Here is a 22,973-nt window from a genome sequence, read left to right on the forward strand (position 1 = left end):
ATGTTTGCTCGTTGTTTTCTGTCCTTTTGTTTTTTTTTTTTTTTTTTTAACTACATGTTAGACGTTTGAAAATACACATTATATCGTAACACGCAGGAAAACAGATGAAAAAAGTCACACACATCGTGAACGTATACGTGTAAGCTCCAGAGAGACACGAACACGCGAGCATTTTCATATTGTATTTTCGTTCGAAGGCAAATCAAATCTCGTACGATCGGGTATTGTGCTCGTCTACTGTGACCTATACACGTATAGTATACATACAAAAAAAAAGTACTGGGCGTATTATTCTGCCCGTGTTCTGTTACATACATGTACCTATATTTACGATGCCTTGTTAGTCGAACATCTGACGTACAACATTCATAGCATCTTGAAAAAAAAAAAAACTCGATTGGGTGACACAACAAATTTATCGCTTTTTTTCGAACTTTTTTGTTGGATTGTATTTTATGGTACACATAATCAGCCCTGCGAGCAACGTATAATAGGATACACATGCATCATGTTTGATAGTCATGTTATTTTTATTAGCCAATTTGACATTCACGAAACGTTACTGCTATAAATGTTTGCCAATACCTTATGTTCATTTTGCTTTGTGGATAAACATACGAGTTCTCTTATACCGTTTTTTTTTTGCAATTTATCGTTATTAGTTATGAATGTTATGCGAATGAGTTTTATTAATTTTCAATGTTTACTCTAAGGTGAATTTAATCGTCGAAAAATATTATGCATTGTACATCTAATATGTGTTAAAAGTGTCTAATGCACGTTTGTTTTGTTCAACGAGTTTCCTCGCCTGCCAACTCAAGTGTATCAAAATAACAAGTTTTGAGTGTCAAGTTGAAATTTCCACGTATTTTCATTTTCAACGGAAAAATCGATGCACGAACAACGTATCAAAAGATTCGATATGCTTGCAAGCTCATTTGACGTCTTTTGGGCCACTCCCACGCTTATTTTTTGTAATATGAATTTCAAGATCAGGTATAGTTGGTCGAATGTATAGTTAATGTTTTTAAATCAATGTGATTATCTTTCACAATATTTGGCAAGTATTTCATTAGGTTTGAATGAAAAACAAAGCACGTGACATCTTCAAATCGCCACAAAGATTCAAACAATTCTTGTGTGGATGTTATAATCAGCCAATACGTTCCTAGTTTCTTTGCTTCGATCGATCATTATGAAATGGCGAAAAAAAAAAACTTCCCGGGATAACCGAATTTTGCACAAAAGACCCGAGATAACTGGTTTCACACAAAAATCGAGATAGCCTCGTAAAGCATCAGAAGTCATTGACGATTTCCTAAAAAAAAAAGAAAATTGTAAATTTATCTGAGAAAGATGATATTAAAACAAAAAGACAAACCGTGAAACTCGAGAAAAACTCGGTCAAGCCACGTTTCCCGGATTGAAAAAAAAAAAAAAATCGACTCCCTCTCGCTAAAGCCTCGGAACAATCGAGCTCCCCTGCAGCGTTTCTCCCACCTATAAGCTTTTCACCTCGTCCTTAAGCTCTTGGGCGTAAACTCGAGGCACGAAGCTTGCGGTCAATTAGCGGGAAATAGACGAGGACTGCACTATCGCCAACCCCCTACATATTATATATATATATACGGTACAAACACTTGCTCGAATGTTTAATTGGTACGATCGATACATTAGTACGATGTATATATGTACAGAAATAGTTCAATATAACTTCACTTTTATACACCCGGTTACGCGTTCACGCGTAACAAAATCTCTTTTCAGTGTATAGCAACTTGATGGTTGACGCGCAACGTGACACCCGAGATTAATTGACACTTTGTTAAAACGAGCCGAAGTACCCGCGCGCGAATAAATTTTAATTTACGGTGCTCATAAATTTGAAAAGTAAAAGTGTCAGAGCCACCGTCCTTGTTACCGATTCGATGAAGAAAAAAAACCCCCCAACAGCATTCGTGGTCCATCCCTCTTTAAAAAGAAAAGGGGGAGGGGGCGGCGATACAACCGACTCAATTCCAATCGAAACCGATGATCAACTCGCGGCGATTCAAACTTTACTGCCGTTCGAGCACACGATTATACATACATTAATTAAATATTCGAGGGTTACCAACCAAGTCGAAAAGAATAACTCACGTGCCAATAGTGGATGATGTACGTATAAAAATTTAATCGCGTTGATTTAGACACTCGCGCCAAGTATAGATTATATATTTATAGATTGAACCAAAGGTACAACGCATCTTCGACGGGACTATAATAAACGCGCAAGTGTCTCTCTCCCTCGCTCCGTGCGAGCAACGAATTTTCAATTCACCAGATGCCGGTATAAAAAAATCCGGGCACGTACTTCATCTTACAACTGTATACAGATATATACATATATACGTGTACAAGCGCGGGTAGAGGAGGAGGAGGGGGGGGAGGCTTTGCGCTCGTGAAACTTTTCCTCCGTTAAATGAAAAGGAAGAGAGAGGAGGGAAAAGCTCGTAGCTCCCGGTAGGTATACGGCTTGCGCGCGACTCGATGAAATTAACCCATCTGGCTACATCGTAGGGGCGTGTTTGGGGGGGGGGGTGGGAAGCCCCGGCGCAACTGGTTGATTTATTATCGCGGGTTGTACGCGCATACATGTATATATATATACATACATACGCGTGGTAGTTGTATTGCGCGTTTTATTATGTGCATCTCTCTTTTCTTCTGTACCGTAGTTTCGCTACGGGGTATGTATAATAGCACCCGGTTGTCGCTTGATAATTTTAAATGCTCTTTTTTTTCCTTCACCCCCAGCCCTCCTGGTCGTCGCCTCTCCGCGGGGCTCTTGGAAACTGTTGTTCCAACGTGCCCCGTATTTCTTGAGGGCAAATTTTTTTTCCACTCTCCTGTGGTTATTTTGCACAAACTTTGAGCAATTGAATCGTGGATCTAACGAGATTCGGATGTGTAGGGTGGGAGTTTTTTTGTTCCAATATTAAGTACATCTTTTTTGTTTCGTAAGTAGGATTTTGCCACGCGCGAATTTATTTTCATCCCGATCGGAGTAGTTTACGTTACGGGAGTAATCAACCATACATTGCAGTTTTTGTCCGATATTCAGCTTGAATCTGCTGTTGGTGTTGTTTATTCTTCGGTCTGTCACTCGTGCAAGTTCTAAAGAAAAAAAAATTCTTCTCACTACTTGTAAATTTGCGTTTTACAGTAGCGTATACGTCTTGGGGAGCTTTTTTGGTACTGAAAAATGTAATTTTGCTCGAGAAACAAATTGATTGCCATGTCATCCGTATCGACCAGTAAGAAATCTTTTCTTTTTCTTTGTCAGAAAAACATTTTTCGTTGTACAAGTTTTTGCTGCTAACTAACTGTATTATTTATGCTTAAAAAAATTAATTTTAAGTTTTACTAATAAAAACCAGCAAAAACAATCCACTATTGTTTGAAAAAAAAGGTAAAATTTTATTTCAATCACTTTGCAGTAAACTTCAACGTCTATAACGTTTTATACTTACTAGTTAAAAAAGAATTTGTTCCCAATATTGTACTGTTGATAGTAAAGAATTAACTTTTCAAGTAAAAAAATTCCTTAAACAAAAAAAAAAAATTGTCTTTGTAAAGTATGAAAAAATCGATGGTACAATTGTACTCGAGCTCGCCAATCCTTCAAGAAATCGAAATTGCTTTAATATTTGTCAGGCACGCCTTGTATGCAAAATTACAACAACGAACCAATCACTTCTCATTTATCTTTCCTCAAACTCGCAATAAAACTCGCATTATTGAACGCAACACTTAAAATACTGTAATTAAAAATAATAAACAGCCCCTCCCCCCGTACCTCGACAAATCGCCCCACCCTGGGCGCAGCCCAAAGAAGCAGCAAACTCTCCGGGAATCGCCCGTCGATAAACAATCCCTCCACACGCGAAGCTACTACGACTACGGCCCATTAACATAAAAATAATCCAGAGCCTAAACGCCTATCCTACTGGTCCATCGCCCCTCGCCTCAACGCCCCGTACGTATAGCTACTACATCGAAATTGCGGCACTCAAAAGCTCACGGTATAGGAGAGGGGGCTGCGACTTCGCCGGCAGAGAAATTGCTTTATTCAAATGGCCGCTTTTCCATGCTCGTTAAACTCCTTATCGACTCGACGGCTCTTAACGTCCCCGATACTATACATGGGTACATATATATATATATATGCCTCCACCCCCTTTCCTCCCTTTTATACATATACTCCAGATGCACGCACATAAATATACCACTCCCCTTGTACGCACTTTCTCTTTACCCGTTAAAATCACTCTCTTTCTCTCCCTCGTGTAAAAGCCGAGATTTGCGCGATCGTGGATAATTGACGCTCCCCGGGGTACAAATTGAATCTTTGGCTTCTTTTTCCTCCCTTCGTCTAGGATGTGATCGCGCGCGTGTGGGTGTACGACGTTTTGGAGCTTTGCCGAACTCTGTGTATGGCATACAACGTATATATAGGTATTTTTTTGCTTTTGATAAAAAATACATCGCAATATGTATTTGTGCGATGGTCCAAGGACAACCGAGTCGGTGCCTCGTCAATTGTATTCTTGGTGCAACAATAAAAGGGTTATCGTTTCAATTGTTGGGAGATGGTGGTTTGGAAAGCAGGTCAAGTATAACTTGTAACTAAAGATGACGTAATTTTTACTCTCGATATACAAGCTCCCGAGGAAGGAAGTGAATGTAAAATGAAGGGAACAACATTGTGCGGTGAGAAATATCGAAAAAATTGTCACAAAGATTCCTGACGCTTTCAATGGTTGTTGTTGAAATTCCTACTTTTTTTCGAGTATATATTATATATGTATCGTTGAGCCCCTCGTTTACGGTGTGCAAGTCGCGAGACTTTCGTTTCGGCGCGCACCTGTTGCACCTTGAGATTTCGCAAATCAAATATCGATTAAACGCTTTGGACTTTGCAAAAGCGAGTCCAATATAATTCACCCGCGCGTGGGGGTCGCAAATGGAGACTAGAAACATCTTTCTTATCGACGCGCGGACGATTCGCGTGCACCAGCATATACCATTTTCAAAAGCGACGAATTGCGGAAGGGGGGCAGGCCGATACAGTATCATAAAATTCAACGCGTGGAGAGCACTTTCTAGGTGGGTTGGATTTATTCACACGAGGCGTGAGAATGCCCCCCGGTAGATGGCGCCACTCTCTTGTCGCGGTGCGGCAGGAAAAAGGAACAAAAAAGCTCGCCGCGCTTGGAATTGATTTTGCCGCCAACGCGCGCGCGCTCCTCGCGAGCTTTACGGGCTCCGCTTGGTTTTTCTTCTATCTTGTCGGATATCACTACGACGGTGTCCAACGAGGCTCACTGAATTGTTATTGCCGCTGTTTTCAAACAATGGGGGAGTTTCGTGATTTTGCCAAGCGAGGAGTCAATGAATATAAAAAAAAAAATGAAAACCGTAGGTGTGTTACAGGTATCGAGACGATTTTTTTTTTTTTTTTTTTTTGTACCTTGAAAGAAAACTCTCATCATGTAGCTATGACAGAAAAAGCTCTCGCATACGATGGTCATAGGAGATTTTTACGAGAAAACGAAAGAGCTACAATATATCGGGGCAAATTGGTGACATTACTTGCTCATTACTGCTTTTTCATTGTACTTTTTGGTCTCTGTCCATGAGTACTTTTTCTCGATTATCTTTTGGTAAAAAAAAAAACTTGTTAAAGTTTTTTCTTGAGCGTTTTCTCATTTATTTGACTAACTCCTGAATTTTTTTACTTCAAATTACTTGTTTTGGACAGTGTTGATCTTATTATGTACTGCTGCTTCCTGTTAACACTTTCATTCACTATGAATATCCTAGTTATGTGTTTTAATAGTTTTGTTCAGTTTTACTGTATGACTTTTTTATGTGTAAATCCAAGTACTTGGATGTATATATGTAAGTTTGAAATTTGAAATACGTATAGAGTCGTAGAGTCGTACACCAATCCATCCGTTATATATACGTAACGAGTGAACAACCTAATATTCTTTAATTGCTAAGGTATATATACGCGTTTCTCTCTTTGCGGAAGTACAGGTGAGCTTTTGCTTCGTATCTAACTTGTCAAAATATTCCACAAACGGGAGGAAAAAAAAAAAAAAAGATCCTTCGCATCGAAAAACCGTCGATCCAAGAAAATACTCGAGCAAACGAAAAAGCTCTCGTGTGTATGTGTAACCAAGGGTTCGATTTTTTTTCTTCCACGCGAGCATGAAACCGATTGATTGCAAAGAGTCCCAGCCACAGGGGAGGAACAATACTCCCTCTCTCCTTCTCTTAGCTCAATGTCGATGAACATCTTCGATTTGCTCCCTTGGTATACGTATATATGTATATGTACAGGAAAGCGAGCACTAAGCCGTATGTATATACGATGAAATGGAAAAAAAGGGCTCAGACGCAATGTTTGCCGAGCGACTTGCTCGTGCCCTTTTGCCCTGATATTTTTTTAAACTTTTAAACTTTGAAACGAAACACATAAACTTTCGACTCTACGATTTACTGTTACGGAGTGAAAAAAAAAAAATAAATAAAAATAAAAAAATAAAAAAATACCGATCGTTTAGCCTTTGAAATTGATCCTCGACCGCACATCCGTGTATACATTATACAATGCAAAGAGAGCCGGGAGTTATATTGCGCGTCCGGATGAGTATATGCACGAGCGGGATGAAAAAGGAGATGATGGACGGGGAGAGCCCCTCGGTAAACAGCAAATTCATTTCGATCGCGCTTTATATATATACAGCGACCAACTGTCTATCCGTGGTATTATATATATATATATATATATATATATATATATGTATATGTATAAATATACCTACTTACGCGGCTCTCTCGTCTCCGCCGACTTATCTCATCTCTCTCGACTCTTGGGCTTATTCGGGAGGGTCGGCGGGTTACTCGGATCACGCGGTGCTTGAGGTAAAAGGCCCTTGTTTTGTACGCAGGGATGAATTATGACGTGTGACGTGTATATATTTTGCGGATGTAATTATTATTATTATTATTATTTTTTTTTATGCTTTAACGAAATAAACGTAATACGTCATTGTGCCGGTTCGATGCCTCTTGAGGACATATATTATTATGACGAAAAACGCAAACTGACAAGGGAATCGGATGCGGGCGGGTGAGGAAAAAATAAAAGCGAGGCCGACCCAGTTCACGAGTCGCTCACTCGGTTGGACGGGCGACCGAGTTTTGCAAGAGCATCGTGTCCGTACATATATATATACACATATTTTTTTTTTTCACAAAGATCAGGTTTTTTATGAAAATTTCGCACATAGATATTCAATCAAAGTAAAATTAAAATCAATTACACGTATATATATATATATATATATATATATGTAGGTACAACTAAAATTTAGAAAATTAAAAAGCTCGTAATCGCTCCGTCGCTCATCGATGCCATTCCACCAAATTAAATATTGACATTTATCCCTCCTCTATTCTCAACACGGTACGATGCACACACGTGCTTGGCGCGTATCCGCGGTATACCTTATACGACTCGTGCTCCCGCGGAAAAGCGCCCCCCGGCGAGGGACTTTTGATGCTGTCCCGCGAGAAGAGCGAAGGAGGGGGGGGGGAAACTCGACTCTGGGCTGAAAAGAAGAAAAGCGAATCAATAAAGCGTCGCCTCCCTCCCTCTCTCGCGTTGGGTGTTTCATACAGGTATATATAAGACGAGAAAGAGCGCCTCACCCCCCCCCCTCTACACTTCTCGGTCTTTTCTGTGTACTTATCTCGTAACTTGATATCATTAGGTACCTGCGCAGCCCTCGTTATACGGTGTTACATAATAATTGCTCGAGCCAATTTATACATCTTCCTTTCTATGCATTCGCTCTGTATACATATATACATGGCAAAGGGTATACGGGAGTGGATGCTAATACACATTTTATTAGCCGTGCAGTTGAATCTTGAGTTTTTTTTTTTTTTCTATATTAAAAAAGTTTTTGCGTTATTTTTAATGAATTGCTCCCTCAATTTTGGAATGTTTTTTTTTACAAGTTGTGGAAAAATCGGTTCAAATTTAATGAGCTCCTCCCATTTAGCTTGGATACTTCGTTGCGCTTGGTAAAACGACACGTCGCAGAATGGCGGTGCATATCATTAACTGTATTCGATACTCGGGCGCGTCCCTCCGTATGTTTATGCTTACGCTGAGAATCCAACTTAAAATCACTTTCGCGGGACACGCAAACGTTATTAGCACAGAGAGAGGGAGGTGGGGGGGGGGGGGGTTGCAAACGGGATCCACTGGACCGCGTTACAAGTACATGCACGGGGGTAGGAGAACAAGGAGACATGTTACGTGTTATATTATCATATGGTATATATATATATATATACGGAGTTAATATACAAAATGAGGGGGTGGAAAAGCACCCGCGTACTTTATTAGTCGGCCACGTGCCGCGTGTGGATGCACAACCCCCCTTACGCATTCCCTTCTTATGCCCGAAGCTACACGCTATATGTTGAATCCACTGTGCTATACCGGGCACTTGTCAAAGACAAATACAATACACACGCATATATTAAACTCCTGACACTCGTAGCGTGAATTACATTGTCTCCTTGTAAAGTTATACTTTTATGTACTGTCATGTAGTACGAGGTTTCTCGGGACCAGTGCGTGTGCGCTCGCGTGTGAGTATTTTTAGAGGAGAAAATCCTCGGGAGAACCGTTTTTTTTTTTTTTTTTTTTCATATTATAATATGTGATGTATATGTTCTGGGAATTTCACCCAAGTCTAAAAAAATACAGGTGTACACAATTGGCTGTAGCGTGTGAGTGCGGTGCAGAGAAGGTGTATTGTGTTCGGCTGTAACGTGTCAAGGCTGCGTACAATGTAAACGCCGAGGCTTCTCCTGAGATTGAATAGATAAGGGGCTCCATTGTAACAAAGGCATTAAGGACGACGGTCGGAAATAATTTGTTTTTCCATAACAATAAAACATGATTTATACAAATTGTATAGGGTATATATACTTTTGAAATCTCAGCGAGTGGCTCGGGTGTATATTTAAGTATAAGGTATAAATGGCGTCATAAAACAAACTGATTTCGCATGCACGGGAGCGCCGCGTCTTCGGTGGCTGTCTGCACGAGCGAGTTCGTTCGTGTGTATCGGTATGAGTTTGCGTTAGATTACATTACATTGCCGAGGACGGGGACAAGGTATCGACGAGAAAGGAAAAAGTTTTTCCTCGCTCATTATACCATTGACTCTTTTCTTTCGTTTTTTTTCGAAGCGCAAACGATTTTGCGCCGATTCGGTATTCCGATCTCGCGTGTGCCGGGCCGTCGCGTCGAGGGATCGATCGGTTTCGCATTTCGGCGCTCGTGCGTGAAACCCCCCCCCCCAACCCCCACTGCTGGATTTAGCCACTATATAGTACATAATATACGTACAGGCTTTTTGGTTTCTTTCGAGTGGTTGTTTTTTTTTTTTTTTTTTTTTTCACGTGAACTGCATACGGAACTCGGAAAATCACAATCGGCTTAATTTTCTTACAAAGCGTGCGCTTAAACTCAAGAGGCTGTGCATATTAAATCATAATACGTACAACAAAGGGCAAATCTTAAAGATGATGTAGACAATTCGTCAAATTATATTACGTGTAATGCGATTAAGGGCGGTACTTTGTATTGTATGTTGCAAATGTATACTCGAGTCAAAAACAATATGGTGACACGAGCGAACGCGTGCATATATACATATTAAGTAGTGTCTTATACCATTACATTACCAGTTCTACCGGTCAATCTTTAAAGAATACACGCGTACTTCCACGTGGGATATATTGAAACGATTTCCTGTTGTTGAATCTCTATGACGAGAGAAAACGTAAATTTCATTTAGACTTTCGTATGAATTTAAGTGTGAAAAAAAAAAGAAATTTCATTTCCAGATGAATATGTCCCAGTTGGTCCCCAAGTCACGCCCTTGACCTCACAAAATCGAATACAAATGTTTGTAATGAAAAACCGTGTGGTATAAATCATAACAATGTAACACCCCTTGTTTTCAATACAAAAGAGTTACGATACCTATACTGAACAAATTCACGGTTCCCCCTCGCTCTATCCAATGACACCCTCATTTGTGAAGAAATTGGTCCCCATAAACCCGCCCCCATTTCGTATTCGAATCCATCCGTTTTCTGCACACATACTCCAAGCACGTGCGCAAATCATCTTCACAGATCAGGGCCACAACCATCGTCGCGAATCACAAGAGGTACGTACACATATACCTACAAGGAAAAAGGAAAGAAAAAGGGTTGTGGGGGGGGGGGGGGGAATGGAAGCGGAGCATAATATTATCATGAGAATAGAGGTTCGCGATGGATTCGGGCTTGCATTATATATATATAAAACCGCAAGCGAGGAGGTCGAGGCTACGGCAGACGAAACAGACAGACAGCTCTATAGAAAGAGGGCCCCCCTCCCCCCAGAGAGAGGCGCCGTATGCACCGGAGCTTGCAATTAACTACATCGCCAGTACACACACTAGCACACTGCAAGCTCTGCACTGTACGAGGGAGGTATATAGCCTCGGCCCTGCGGTCGGCGCAAGCTCGAGCCCTCCCACTCTCCGCGGGGAGTATCTCCCCCTCGGCTGCGCGCGCACAAGGTCGCGTGGGTGGAGCTTGCGAGAGAGAGAGAGGCCGTGCCAGCCACCCACACTCGCGCACGTACCTTACATTGCACCCACACGTGCAACGGGGTGGGACCCAACGGGGTTGCGAGCTCCGGCGCGCGCGAAAGCTCGAGCAGTCGTTGCCTGCGTTCGGCAGAGCACAGCGTCCGGCTGTGCGTCTGTGTCTGCGCGAGCGCGCGTGTGTGTGTGGGCACGGCCCTGCCGAGGCCCGCGCCATACTCCCCCCACACGTTTGTTTTTTTTTTTTTTATCGTTGTTTCTCTTGTGGTTGTTTTTTTTCTTTTTTTTTTTTTTTTTTTTTTTTTAGTTGATTGATCGATCGAGGGTCCGAAATTATCTCTAGAACGCTTTACAGCCATATGTCCTTTCCTGTTTTTCCCTCGATTTATTGACACGGACTTTATCTAATGGGTTCCTAAAAAAACGAAAAAAAATAAATAAATAAATCTCATTCAACCCTTTTGGTGCACGCACGCGCGTCAGCTTTTGACCGAGGTATCGACCATTTGCATATATACAGAAAACGCTGCTCAGTGTGCCCGCACACCTGCACTCAAATTTGTAGTGGATTGTTGTTTGTTTGTTTGTTTGTTTGTTTTTTTTTTTTTTTTTTTTTTTTTGCTCGGGTATATATAGATGCATGTTTTTCTTGCGGAGCATAAAGTCTTGCATAAAATTTTTGTCTCGCTGATTGCTGGTTTTGGCGCCTGTAAGAGGTAGACAAGCAATTTTGCCGAAAATCGCATGTTTTGGGGAGTTTAGCTTAATTGAATCGCGGCAAGAGCATCACAGTCGCGCGGCGGTATTCATTGCGCGGAGCACCAAATTACACGGGTGCCGTAATCTCATCCTCGTCTAAACTCATATACCTCTCTGTGTATAGGGTAGGCGATCTCTGGGTTTTTCGTTCTTTAAATATTCCCTTCCGGATCATCCCTATACGCATGGCTCTTTGGTGCTGGAATTTCGATCGCTCCGCTCGACGAGTCCTGTAACCATGTATACATACATACAAGCAGTGGGTCAATGGTCAGGAGTTAAAAGCTTCCTTCGTTGTGATTTTAAAGAAAAACAAGTACATAACTTTCAGTCTGCTCCGCTAAAAAAAAAAAAAAAAAAAAAAACCATCTCGTACCGATAACCCGCGTGCGAATATCGGCTCGATCGGCTTGCCTGCTTTCTCACCTCGCCTCCGTGTATAAAGAATTAGTATGGACATATGTACACGAGAGAAGGTACGTGGACGAGCACAAAGTATAATATACGAGAGCCCGACGGCGACGGATCTTCTATAGGTACGCACACATACTATCGGCTTCCCCGGCGCGGAATACCGATCCGTACAGGCATATATATATAATATATATTATGGACTCGGAGTTCGACGCTCGGGACGCGAAGGTTGTTCGCGGCTTTACGTTCACTGTAAGTTTCTCTCTCTCTCTCTCTTCTATATATAGTTAACTACACGTACAGCGAGCGAGTACGCGTGAAGCGTACAAGTATACCCACCAACTGCCGCAGATCGAGTCGGTCCTCCACGCGCGCCTCCCCTTTCGATCTTTCATCCTTTGCCGATTCTTATTTTATTTATTTTATTTTATTTTTTGTTTACTTACTTTCTTTACTTGTTGCTTTGAACTCGTCATTTTGAGTTGCAAAAATCGAGGTGTGACGGTCGCGTCTGGTGAATCGTCGCCGATCACCGAGACGCCGTGCATCACCCGGTCACCAGTGACATACGTGGGATTCATCATTTACGCCCTGTGGATTGTTTCCAGGTATCAAATGTAATTGTGCGCGCGGAAAAAGGGGGATAAAAAGCGCGAAAAGTGCAGGATAAACAACAAGAGCTAAAAATCGGTTGGAGGAGCAAACGGTCCTGCGTCGTTTGGATATAGATAAAGAAGATATACAAAGACAAGATGACGACGACGACGATGCCCCGCTCGCTGCTCGCCGGCTTGCTCGTTTGCGTCTCCCTGGTGCTGCATACAGGTAATTAATTTTTTTTTCTTCTCCATGTTACTTTTGTTACTATGTATGGATGGAAAAAGATGCGCCTGTGTTGGCTGTAGGCAGAGGATTTCGACACGATTATTTTTTATTGCGCTTCGTATGAGCTGAATCGCGCTGAGATGAATCGAATGTGTGACACTGATAAATGCGCCCTAGAACTATGACTAACAATATACACTGAAAACTGTTGTGAAACAAGATAAACTACTACTTTGTCTCTTCGTTTCATACATTTTTATTTCCATATTTTAAAATCGCAAAAAATCGGTAATTTCAACACAAGATAGAGAGAGAGAATGAAAGGAAAAATAAAAACAAAAAAAAAGCAGACGCAATGGCACACTTTGAAATGTGAAAGCGAGTACTTGTCTTGTGGCTTTCTCTGCACGCTTGACCATACTCGAAATTCACGAAAGGCCAACTGGATTTTTTGTACCTATTTTGATCGATTTTTCTTTAAAAAAAACCCACACAAACACACACGTAATACAATGCGATTTTTGATAAATCGCATCGATCACCGTACAATGATCAAGTGCTTCTTTGTTTGAGCAAACAATAATAATACTCGTAAGGAAGCATATGGACCAAGATAAGATCAAACATTCGCGAAAATATCGCGGCGGGGCACGAAACCCAATAGGGCACTAAAATGAAAAAATAAAAAAAAAAAACCTGATGTAATTAAGATTCAGTTGCGAAAAGAAGTTCATGGATGTGCTAGAGCAACAAACCATTGCAACCAAAGGCACTCCAAAAAATAAACCCAAGAGACTCGTATCTGTAATTACGATCCACGTAGGTGTTAATTTCATATTTCCCAGACATAGAAAATTACGGTTCCTCGCTTCATTCGGCACCTCCCACGCTCGCGGCGAAAACCGCAAGATGATTCCTTATTTGGGCCAAAGAAAAAAAAAAAAAAAAAAAAACACCATACTTTTCACTCGGAACTTAATCTCACGTATACATACCCGTAACATCCCGAAAACCACGCAAACACTCGCGTAAATGCAGCTTTCCACATTAGCATGCAAACGGCGTACTGCGCACTCTTTATCTTGTAATACAGCTATATATGTACAAGTACCAAAATTAGCGCTTCTACGTGGTCCATTGTGCCAAAGTATGTACCTACCACACACACATTATAAAAACTCCAAATCCTACTGCGAGTGTCCATGCAGGCTGTATTGTGTAACTGTGGGCTCGCGTAAGTGTATCATGTGGCCCGGTCCACTCGGTTCAAGGAAACTTTCACTCGGCAAGCCAAGCTATAATATGTGTGTGCTCGGCACGGATATTACGATTCCCTCCTCTTCTTCTCTGCCGATCTGCCTCTGTTGTGCGGTTGCAGTGCGCATCGGGGCATGATGTTATTAAACCCCTATAGAAGCTCGGCTTATCCGATGCTCCCGTTTCCCGAATTTCCTCGTTTTCGAGCCTCACCTTGTCTCTCGTGCAACGTGCAGCGCGACGTGGTTCATCAAAGTTGAAAAATCGGTAATAAGTACATCCTTCACTTACGCGCCGTATCGATGAGAAAATCAAAAATATCTCAACATCACCCCTGTAACAACAAGTACATGTCGGTAGATGCAGTTGGCGGAGAAAAAAAAAACAACAAAAAGCCACGCGGTTAAATAAGAAAAGGTGTGCTAGATATAGACGGACTTCTCATCTATATTTCCCACATCCATGTATATACTTACGACCTTCGCCAGGAGAGAAACGAGAAAATACATATAAATTTCAAAACGAGGCGTTAGCTATTTGCGCAATACCGTACATACATCACTGTTATAACGCGACATACCCATCGGGTGATTAAACGCCATCGAGCAGCTAAGCAAATTTAAAAGTATCGCTGTACCTGCATAATACGTATAGACACGTAAAAGTGATTGTCAATGGATAATTATGTATATATGCTTGTGTAACTATATTCCCATGTGGGTATCTGGCAATTAACGTGTCTCGGTGAAACAAGTATACAGTGCAGTCCATACGCACCGAGAGAACCATTGGATATTATTGGTGAGAAAAAAAAAAAAAAAATCTGCCATTGCCCAATCGTCTCTGTACGTATTGTGTGTTGTCCATGTTGCCCCGTGACTTTTCTACCGGAGGTATACGACGCGTGTGAGTTTCCAGTCGAACGAGTTGTACAAAGTCAGCGACGAGTTTTCCCCGGGAGATCGTTAGACTCGCGATAAACATCGTCAACAAACTCTCATACACTGGTGTTAATGTACTTATATAGTTGGCCACTTAATTGTGTGCGACTACTTATGCCTGTTTGGATTATCGGAATCGAGGTAAAGTCCCCTCGGGCAATCGATTTCTAATGAAACAGTGAGCCATTTGAACAGGTCGTCGTAACGAAACGAACCAATTTTTAGAAAAACTACTTTATAAACGAGACAACATTATTTTTCATTTTATTTTATGATTAATATCTCGAGAAAACGCGTTCCTTTTAAATGTTCTCTGATCGAGGCTTACGACTCCTATATTGAAAAATCGAATCTCTTCGCATAAAAAGGGATACATCGTAGATGTTCTTACTCGTTTTTTTGTTCTTCAAGCTTTCAAATTTGAAATTTCCTTCTTCCCGTTAGGGTTTTACTTTTTCCGCCCGAGACGCCCCTATTGGGGAAAACGAGCGGGGAAACCGATTCCGCTGTACACCTACCTGTATATACATAGTACATTGGGAGAAAAAATGCGCCAACCGTTCGAAATCTCGTATAGCTAACAAAAAAGGATCGGACCCTCGATGGCCCACGTAGTAATAAGTTACCCAAGTTACGACAACTCACCGGAGCGATCCTATATAAATGTATCCGCAGGATATAATACACTTGGAAAATAAAAGCCGGACATCGACACTCGTACGATTTCAATCGATCAGCGTAGTTGTCACCAGCAAATTCCCCAAACATCTCCCAAAGACGGTAACTTTCTCCTCTTTCCTCCTTGGCTAAAGTGCGCCCATACACATGGCAAGAGCGTATATTATAAGCTCGCGCTCGGGGAATATTGTTTTCGTGCTCGCATATATATATTCCCTCCCGGCGGACTGGCGCACAAATTGCTGGCGTTTAGCGGCTTAGGTGGATTACTCTCCATGGGGTATTATATAAGTACAGCACGTTATAGGGGAGTAAGACAACAACGTGTAGAGCCATCATAGTACACATATTAGGTATACGTGCGTATATGGGTATACGATGTATCTCCGATCGAAGAAGTAACGTGGTGCTCTAATGCCTCGGATTTACAATATCACGCGCACGTGGGTGTACTTGCATTTTGACGCTTGTGTATGTATATAGGTATGCGCCCTCTTTTACAGGTGTACACGTAATAATTAGCGATTTTCAGCTCGACGCTGCATTTTCGTGCATTGGGGTATAGGTATGTAAAATATATGAAAAATCCGCCCTTTTAAGTACCGAAAAAATCCTTTTTCTTCTAGTTTTTTTTTTTTTTTAGATTATTTAAAATTTTTCAAAATAAGCCGACTCTGACGATTCCGTACGATTGTAATGCACGCGCTCAAATAGAGCTTGTCTTTGCAAAAAATCGGTGGGGGAATAATGGAGGGTTAAACATCGAGGGGGGGGGGTAGGAAGAGAAAGGATTATATACTCCAACAGAATGGACTCGAGCTACTTTCATCAGTTGTACCACGAGAGGGTGCGCCCAATCGGCTCAAATGGCTCGTCCGTCGGAGATTAACCCTTATAATAGTACACACACATATATGTATATATGTACAAGTTTTAATGAGCTTATACGCGCTGGAACCGATTTTTCCCGCCGACTTTTTATAGATCCCGAGAGAAGCCTCTTTGAAAGTTACACTCCAATGTCTTTGTTGAACGAGTATTATCATCGTTTGAAAACGTGAAAAAGCTCGACTCGAGCGCCCTATATCGTCCCGAGGTTGGAGAAAAAACACAACAATCAAAAAAAGGGCCCCAAGAGCCGTTTTAACGATAAAGTGGACTCCCCCGATAATCGACGATTTAAATTCATCCAGAGCAAATAACATGTATTACACACGCGCCAACTTTGTGAAAAAGCTCCCTTCATATTCCTTCCTGCGCACACGCGATGCGTCTCCTCAAAAAATAAGTAAATAGAAAAAAAAAAAAAAAAAAAATGTCGTTGGGCAAAGAAAGAAAAAGCTATGGAGAGGCAGAGAGAAAAAACGCCTTCGGCTGCCGAGAGACAATGACTCGCGGCGGCTTTTCTTCTCGCGAACGAGCTACGCAGGGAGAGTTAAAAAAAAAAAAAAAAATCTCGTTAAAAAAAAGCGCATTGTGCGCGCGCACAAGCCAACACCGGCTTATAATGATATCATATATACCATATGCCGGGCTCTCTCGGCTGTACGTGATTTCTACGCGAGCCCGAGGATTATAGGCCTCGTTGGGAGTTTAAGAGCATCTTTCTACTCTTTTTTATTATTTACCAAGATTTCTTTTTTTTTTTTTCCGAATTATCGGTCCCTCTCTGCATAGATTTGTCCATCCAACAACGCGATAAAGAAACAATAACCCAATTATTTTCGCGAATGCATTATACCACGGGTTCGGGGGTGAGGGAGTGAATTACGACAAATGTATATAAGTCCCGACGGAGAGCGAATTCCTCGTTCCCCGTAGTCGATCGGTAAAAGTACAGATCCAATTCCACGGGGCTTCGCGGTAGATTGCACCCGCTTGTGGGTACATGTGGACCCTTTGGTCGATATTTTTCCAGAGGAATCGCGATACTACGCATGAGCTCGAAAAATCCGGATGAGCGATGGCTCGCCACGGGAGCGTGAAATTTCGGCTGCGCGCGGTATCGACGCCATTCCAGGATATAATATGTATCGCTTATGTCGATCTATACGATTCGTGGTTTTAAACAGAAATGAGTAACACGTTACAGTTATTTATAGTAATGATTCGTTGTCCATCGGGAGGTTCGAGACATTTGGCGGGTATAGCTTTGAATGCTTCCCTTGCCCCGCTTTTATCGACTACAGTTCAAGTTACGTGTTTAAAGTGTACGATGAACCTTTATCTTTATTTGGTAATATTATATTTAAAACCATTGATTAACAAAAAAACAAAAAAAAGAAAGAAAGAAAAAAACATGGTGTAATTCATCAGTTACTTTATTTAGCCCAATAATATATGATTGAACGTCATTATGACACACGAACGGTTACCGTGTCTTGATCCCAAATCCCAGGCACGGCTGAGATGACATGTCTGTCTATTTACCACCTGGACCACATGACTAATCGAAAGTGCGAATCTTTAAATATAATAATATTGTGTTGAAGTATGTACATCATTTGAAAGTTAATTTATCAAAAAAAAAAAAAAAAAAACTTTGAAGTTGATGAAATACAATCACTTACAACATAGTATTGAAACCCTCCCCAAGTGCAGAGCGGATTTGGTATGAGCGACGGGTGACATTGAGCCCATACAAAAATAACCAACGATCCTTGAGTATTTCTTACAGATAAATATAAAAATTACCTCATCGCGAGCCTCACGAGCCGTAAAAACTAGAGCAATTCTAATGATCGTGTACACCGCACACGTATATCCTCGATCTACATTAGCGTACGGACGTAAACGTAATCGTTCCGATGAAGTTAATGGCAAAAAGGACCATAAATTATATATACCATTACGTGGACCCTCTCACCAATTCACCGTTGCCAAGAAAAACGTAGAAATGTTCACTTCCACCGATCCAACCATCTCTAATGGCTTTAAGCTGAAGTATATATATATGTATACACATAATAAGGTAAACAAATAACCTTGTTTCTTTTAATTTTTTTTTTTCCTTCTCCTCTATACATATACGCGATATTGAGAGGGCAAATTCCAAATGCGATCCCCGCCGCGGGCTGTAGGTTGTGTTGTATACATAAGCTTATACAAATGTTCGGAATCGGTTCGTCACAACCACGGTGTCGCTGGCCTTCGACGTATAAGCATCAGCTCCTGAGATATGTAATAACAAAGAGAGAAAAATACCCGTCCCGCAGCGTCATCGCAAAGTATGCATGCGGTCAGCCGCAGGTGAGTTGTGAAATTGTTGTACCCACGAGAATGTGCCATTATTATTTTTCCTCGTTTGATAAATCATCCTCATCCAGCACGCGCGGTACAACTATAACGCAACGAACTTTGGCACGCTTTTTCACGAGTTATGCCGTACAACGCGGCGATTGTAAACGATCGGCTGGGTGTAAAGAGGATGGGGTGTGTGCTGGTACAACAACATACACACACACGTGTATATACGAAAGCGGTAGCAGATGCGTCGCTCGACCCGTAATTCCCCAATGGGCGCCTCTTCTGTGGCCAGCCATTAATCGACGGGTTAAACGAACGCGGCCGCTCTTTGGATAATAGAGAGAGAGAGAGAGACCGCGCATGTGTACATACACGTGTACGAGCAAATGGACGAGGAGATGAAGATTGTTTTTTTGTAGGAAGGGGTTGCCCGCTACTGATGGTGATTATGTGTTTTTGGGGGTCGGGGCTGAATGTTATTATACAAATGGCGATGCAAAGTACAGTTGTACAAGTGTTTTATTTGTCACGATGGAATGGGCGTGTGAAAAAAAAAAAAAAAAAACGAGTCGATGAACGGAGGTTTTTTTAAATCCAGCCTTCCTTGCGGAGCTCGTCGTGGATGCATCTGACGACCGAGTGAGCGATGCCACACTTCCCGGTGAACTGGTCCTTCGCTGCAATGGGAAAAAATATTTATCATCGCGTTACAAATTACGCACGATATTACGGAGTTGGTAATACGTTGGCTCACCGTCGGCGGCGCAAGCTTTCACCAAGTACGTTATCTGCGTCTTGCCGATCTCTTGGGACACCTCCTCCATCTTCGATATGATAGCGTCGACGTAGATCGTCTCGTTTTTCATCTGAAATTATTGTTTATTCATTTTTTCTTTTTTTTTTTGGTCGATCGGTAAAACGTACATTTTCAAAGTAGATACGGTTATTGGACTTACAAAGCGTTCCTTCTCCATCGTGCACGAGGCGATGCACTGCGCTTGCGTGTCGTTGCCGGACTTTAGTGCTTGGATGAAATCATCTGTACACAGGTATTACACCAGAGAAATTCAGGTCACTCGTTGTATTGTATTTAATAACGACATATCAAAATGTAAATGCGTTTGTTACCTCTCGTCATGCTGCTCTCGGCCAAACAAGCTTTGAAGCTATCTGACACCGGCGACACGTGACCGTTAATGCCCACGACCTGCATTGTGGTAAAAAATTCACTTTACCCCCATTACTTTTCACTTTTTTCCCTCCTACATCGATTATTCAACAACAATTCGTACGCTCGCGTATGATTATAGTATATTGTACTCACAGTGAAGACGAGGGCAGCGAGTAGCATGGGCAGTAGACAAGGAGCCGACATCGCGCCACCGGACCTACCGACGAGCGTTTCACGATTGAGAGGCGCGAGTGGCCCGCCACGCGCATTTATGTGCCCAAGAGCACGCCACGATATTTTTCGAAATTAACCCGTGTACCCCCCCAAGTTTCGACCCACTTGTGTGCGACGAACCACCATCACCCATATCATGTACTCATTTTCGCAGCCAAGTTGGCGGCGCACTCGTGCCGAGTATGGCCTTGGTGAAGAAACACGCGCTTACCCCCCCCCCCCCAACAGTCATTTTGTGGTGAAAACGCGCAAGTTGGGTATATACAAGCCCAGTTCGGTCTTCACCGCGGTTTCGAATCGGTGTCACGGAGGCTGCGCTCTTTATCTCAATTTTGCGAGTGGATGGACGAAAATTGCACATGGTTTTTTGCACAACGTATAACATCTATTTTTGACGTATGTTTTTTCAATCGCAAAGAAAGGACATCGATTACACTTTTTCCCCAATTCCGTCGTATTATCCGAATCGAGGCTAAAAACTGTGGGGGTGGGAAAAAAAAAAAAAAAGAAATAGGGGACCGACCCTGTATACGCGCTCGACGTCGACGGCAGCTCGCACAAAAGTCTCTTTCAAAGAGTCCCTCCCCCTATATATATAATACACGGGTGTATCAGAGCTAATGTACTTATATTCTCCCGCAGAGAGAGAGAGAGCGCATTGATAGACGTAAACGCTGTTTTGATCAACTCGTCGCGTATACCCATACGTACATACAGTTGACTCTCGGGGGTGGGGGGGGGTGAGCGATCAAGCGCGAGTCCCTTTCTCTCCTGGTTTTCCGCAAAACGAATCAGGGCTCTATTGATGTCCCGTCGACGGACGCCCGAGAGATAAATGACGTTTGCGGAGATTGAGAGGTTTCACCCACCCTACCCTGCACCCACACATGCATATGTATACAGTCCTTCCTTCTCTTTTCTCCTCTTCCTCTTTTTCGGGGGCTCGTGGGCGCACGTAAGTATATTCCTATATTAGATTGCGTAATCTACCCTGTACACTTTCAAGTGCCGGAGAGCTTAGGCTGATCGAGGAGTGCTATCGGGGGATGATACTTATGATTATATTTTTTTGGTAACTAGGCTTGCTTCACGTGAAATATTTTGTTACAAGAGCGTTGGAACGAACGAAAGACTTTTTTTACCAGGAAAAAAAAAAATAAATAAATAAAGGTTTCGAGTGCACGCATTTACAACAAAAAAAAAAAAAACAGAGAAAACGAGTGGCTTAGGAAGAGACGCGGGACAAAGGGTGGAGATAGAAAAATACGCCGTAAAGAGGGTCAAAAAGACTTACAGCTATGTAACTGCTGGATCCAAAGGGTGTATAATACATGTGCGCAAGAGAAGAAAAAACAATTTAACTAATGGAAGCGGTGTATCGCTTTCCGTGGCCGAGCACAAGACCTGTGTAGTGTATGTACGTATGTATATACATATATATAGGCAGGAGAATAAAAGTCTTTTGCTTTTGTTATCTAATCCGATTTCCCGTCTTTCTTTCTTTTCTCTCTTTATTTATATTCCTACCTCTTCGTTCTCCTCCCCCTACGTACCTACCTCCAGAGGTCCAACTTTTTATTTTTATCTCATCCCGATTTTCTCCTCCTTGGCGTCGTCATTTGTGACCTTCCGAAATTTTAATCTTATTTTACGACCAGCTATACGACTTTTACCGTAAAAAGAACGAAATCTCAAACTCTCGTGGCTCCATACCCATGTGCGTACAGAAATATAATATCATTATCACTCGTGCGATACCGACAACGAGGAGCATACGGGAGAAATTGTACGAGTTTGCAAATTGATTATACGTGCAATCGATATCTGTATCAAACGACGACATATTATATGCAGATATCTAAACGCGTATCTATTGTGTATATATATATAACCCCCCCATTAGAGGACTCGAGGGGGGGTCTCTCGGGGGGGACCGAAACGTACTATCTGCCAATTACCGGCTGCAAATGTTATTTGCCGGCGGCGCCTCCCTCATGCGCGCGAGACCCGCTTTTATAGCATCACCATCAGCACGGACATCGTAATAAACGGATTTGTATGGACCTTTATGCCTGTCAGCCCCTCCGGCCCCCCACTGTGTACTCCCCACGTCTACCGTCAGATCTCAGAGGTCGCAAATTAAGGTTAACACACGCACCTACGTCATATTTAATTGCATCGAAAGGAAAGAAGAGAGACACATTGATGTGTGTCACACAACAGTAGCTATAAATCACAAAATACAATTGGTCCACCTTTGCCAAGTACATGACGAGCCAAAGAAAAAGTGGATACGCGCATAATTAGTCCGCGTCGCATGCAAATTAAGGTATACATGTATAAAGAGGCAACGAAGGAAAAGAAAGAAAAAAAAAGTGAACGAGACGGGCACACCCTCCCACACACACTGCGCCACTAATCGATGGCTGAGCCGAGTTCACCAAATCGGGGGGAGGGGGATATGCTCCATCATAGAGAGCGATGTCATCATTATTATCGTCGACTGCAATGCACGCGCGCCAGTCCGAGGCAGCAGTTCGCGCTTCCAAGCCACCCCCCACACCCATCGTCGGTCCGCATACATATATATACGTTCACAAGCGCGTAATCTTTCTCTCGCATGAAGTCCCCCCGAGCCCCCCAAATGGCTCCCAGTGTATATCGCCAAACCAGCGTGCCAGCCCCCCCCCCTCCTACGATGGTAGGTATATA

At 42.3% G+C, this 22,973-nt stretch overlaps 1 protein-coding gene across 2 annotated transcripts in view; it reads left to right on the forward strand.

Moving 5' to 3' along the window:
- Positions 1 to 22,973, forward strand: part of LOC106647889 (protein Skeletor, isoforms B/C) — a 59,084-nt gene that overhangs the window by 578 nt on the left and 35,533 nt on the right. For both annotated transcript variants that reach the window (XM_089590304.1, XM_089590305.1), the window contains exon 2: positions 12,518 to 12,734. In XM_089590304.1, coding sequence (XP_089446430.1) covers positions 12,662 to 12,734 — 73 coding nt within the window. In that variant the 5' untranslated portion in view covers positions 12,518 to 12,661. The remainder of the gene's footprint in view (positions 1 to 12,517; positions 12,735 to 22,973) is intronic.

The sequence above is a fragment of the Copidosoma floridanum genome, unplaced genomic scaffold, assembly GCF_036245765.1.
Source record: "Copidosoma floridanum isolate Cflo_tuat_1 unplaced genomic scaffold, Cflo_Japanese_pri ptg000012l, whole genome shotgun sequence".
Lineage (NCBI taxonomy): Eukaryota > Metazoa > Arthropoda > Insecta > Hymenoptera > Encyrtidae > Copidosoma > Copidosoma floridanum.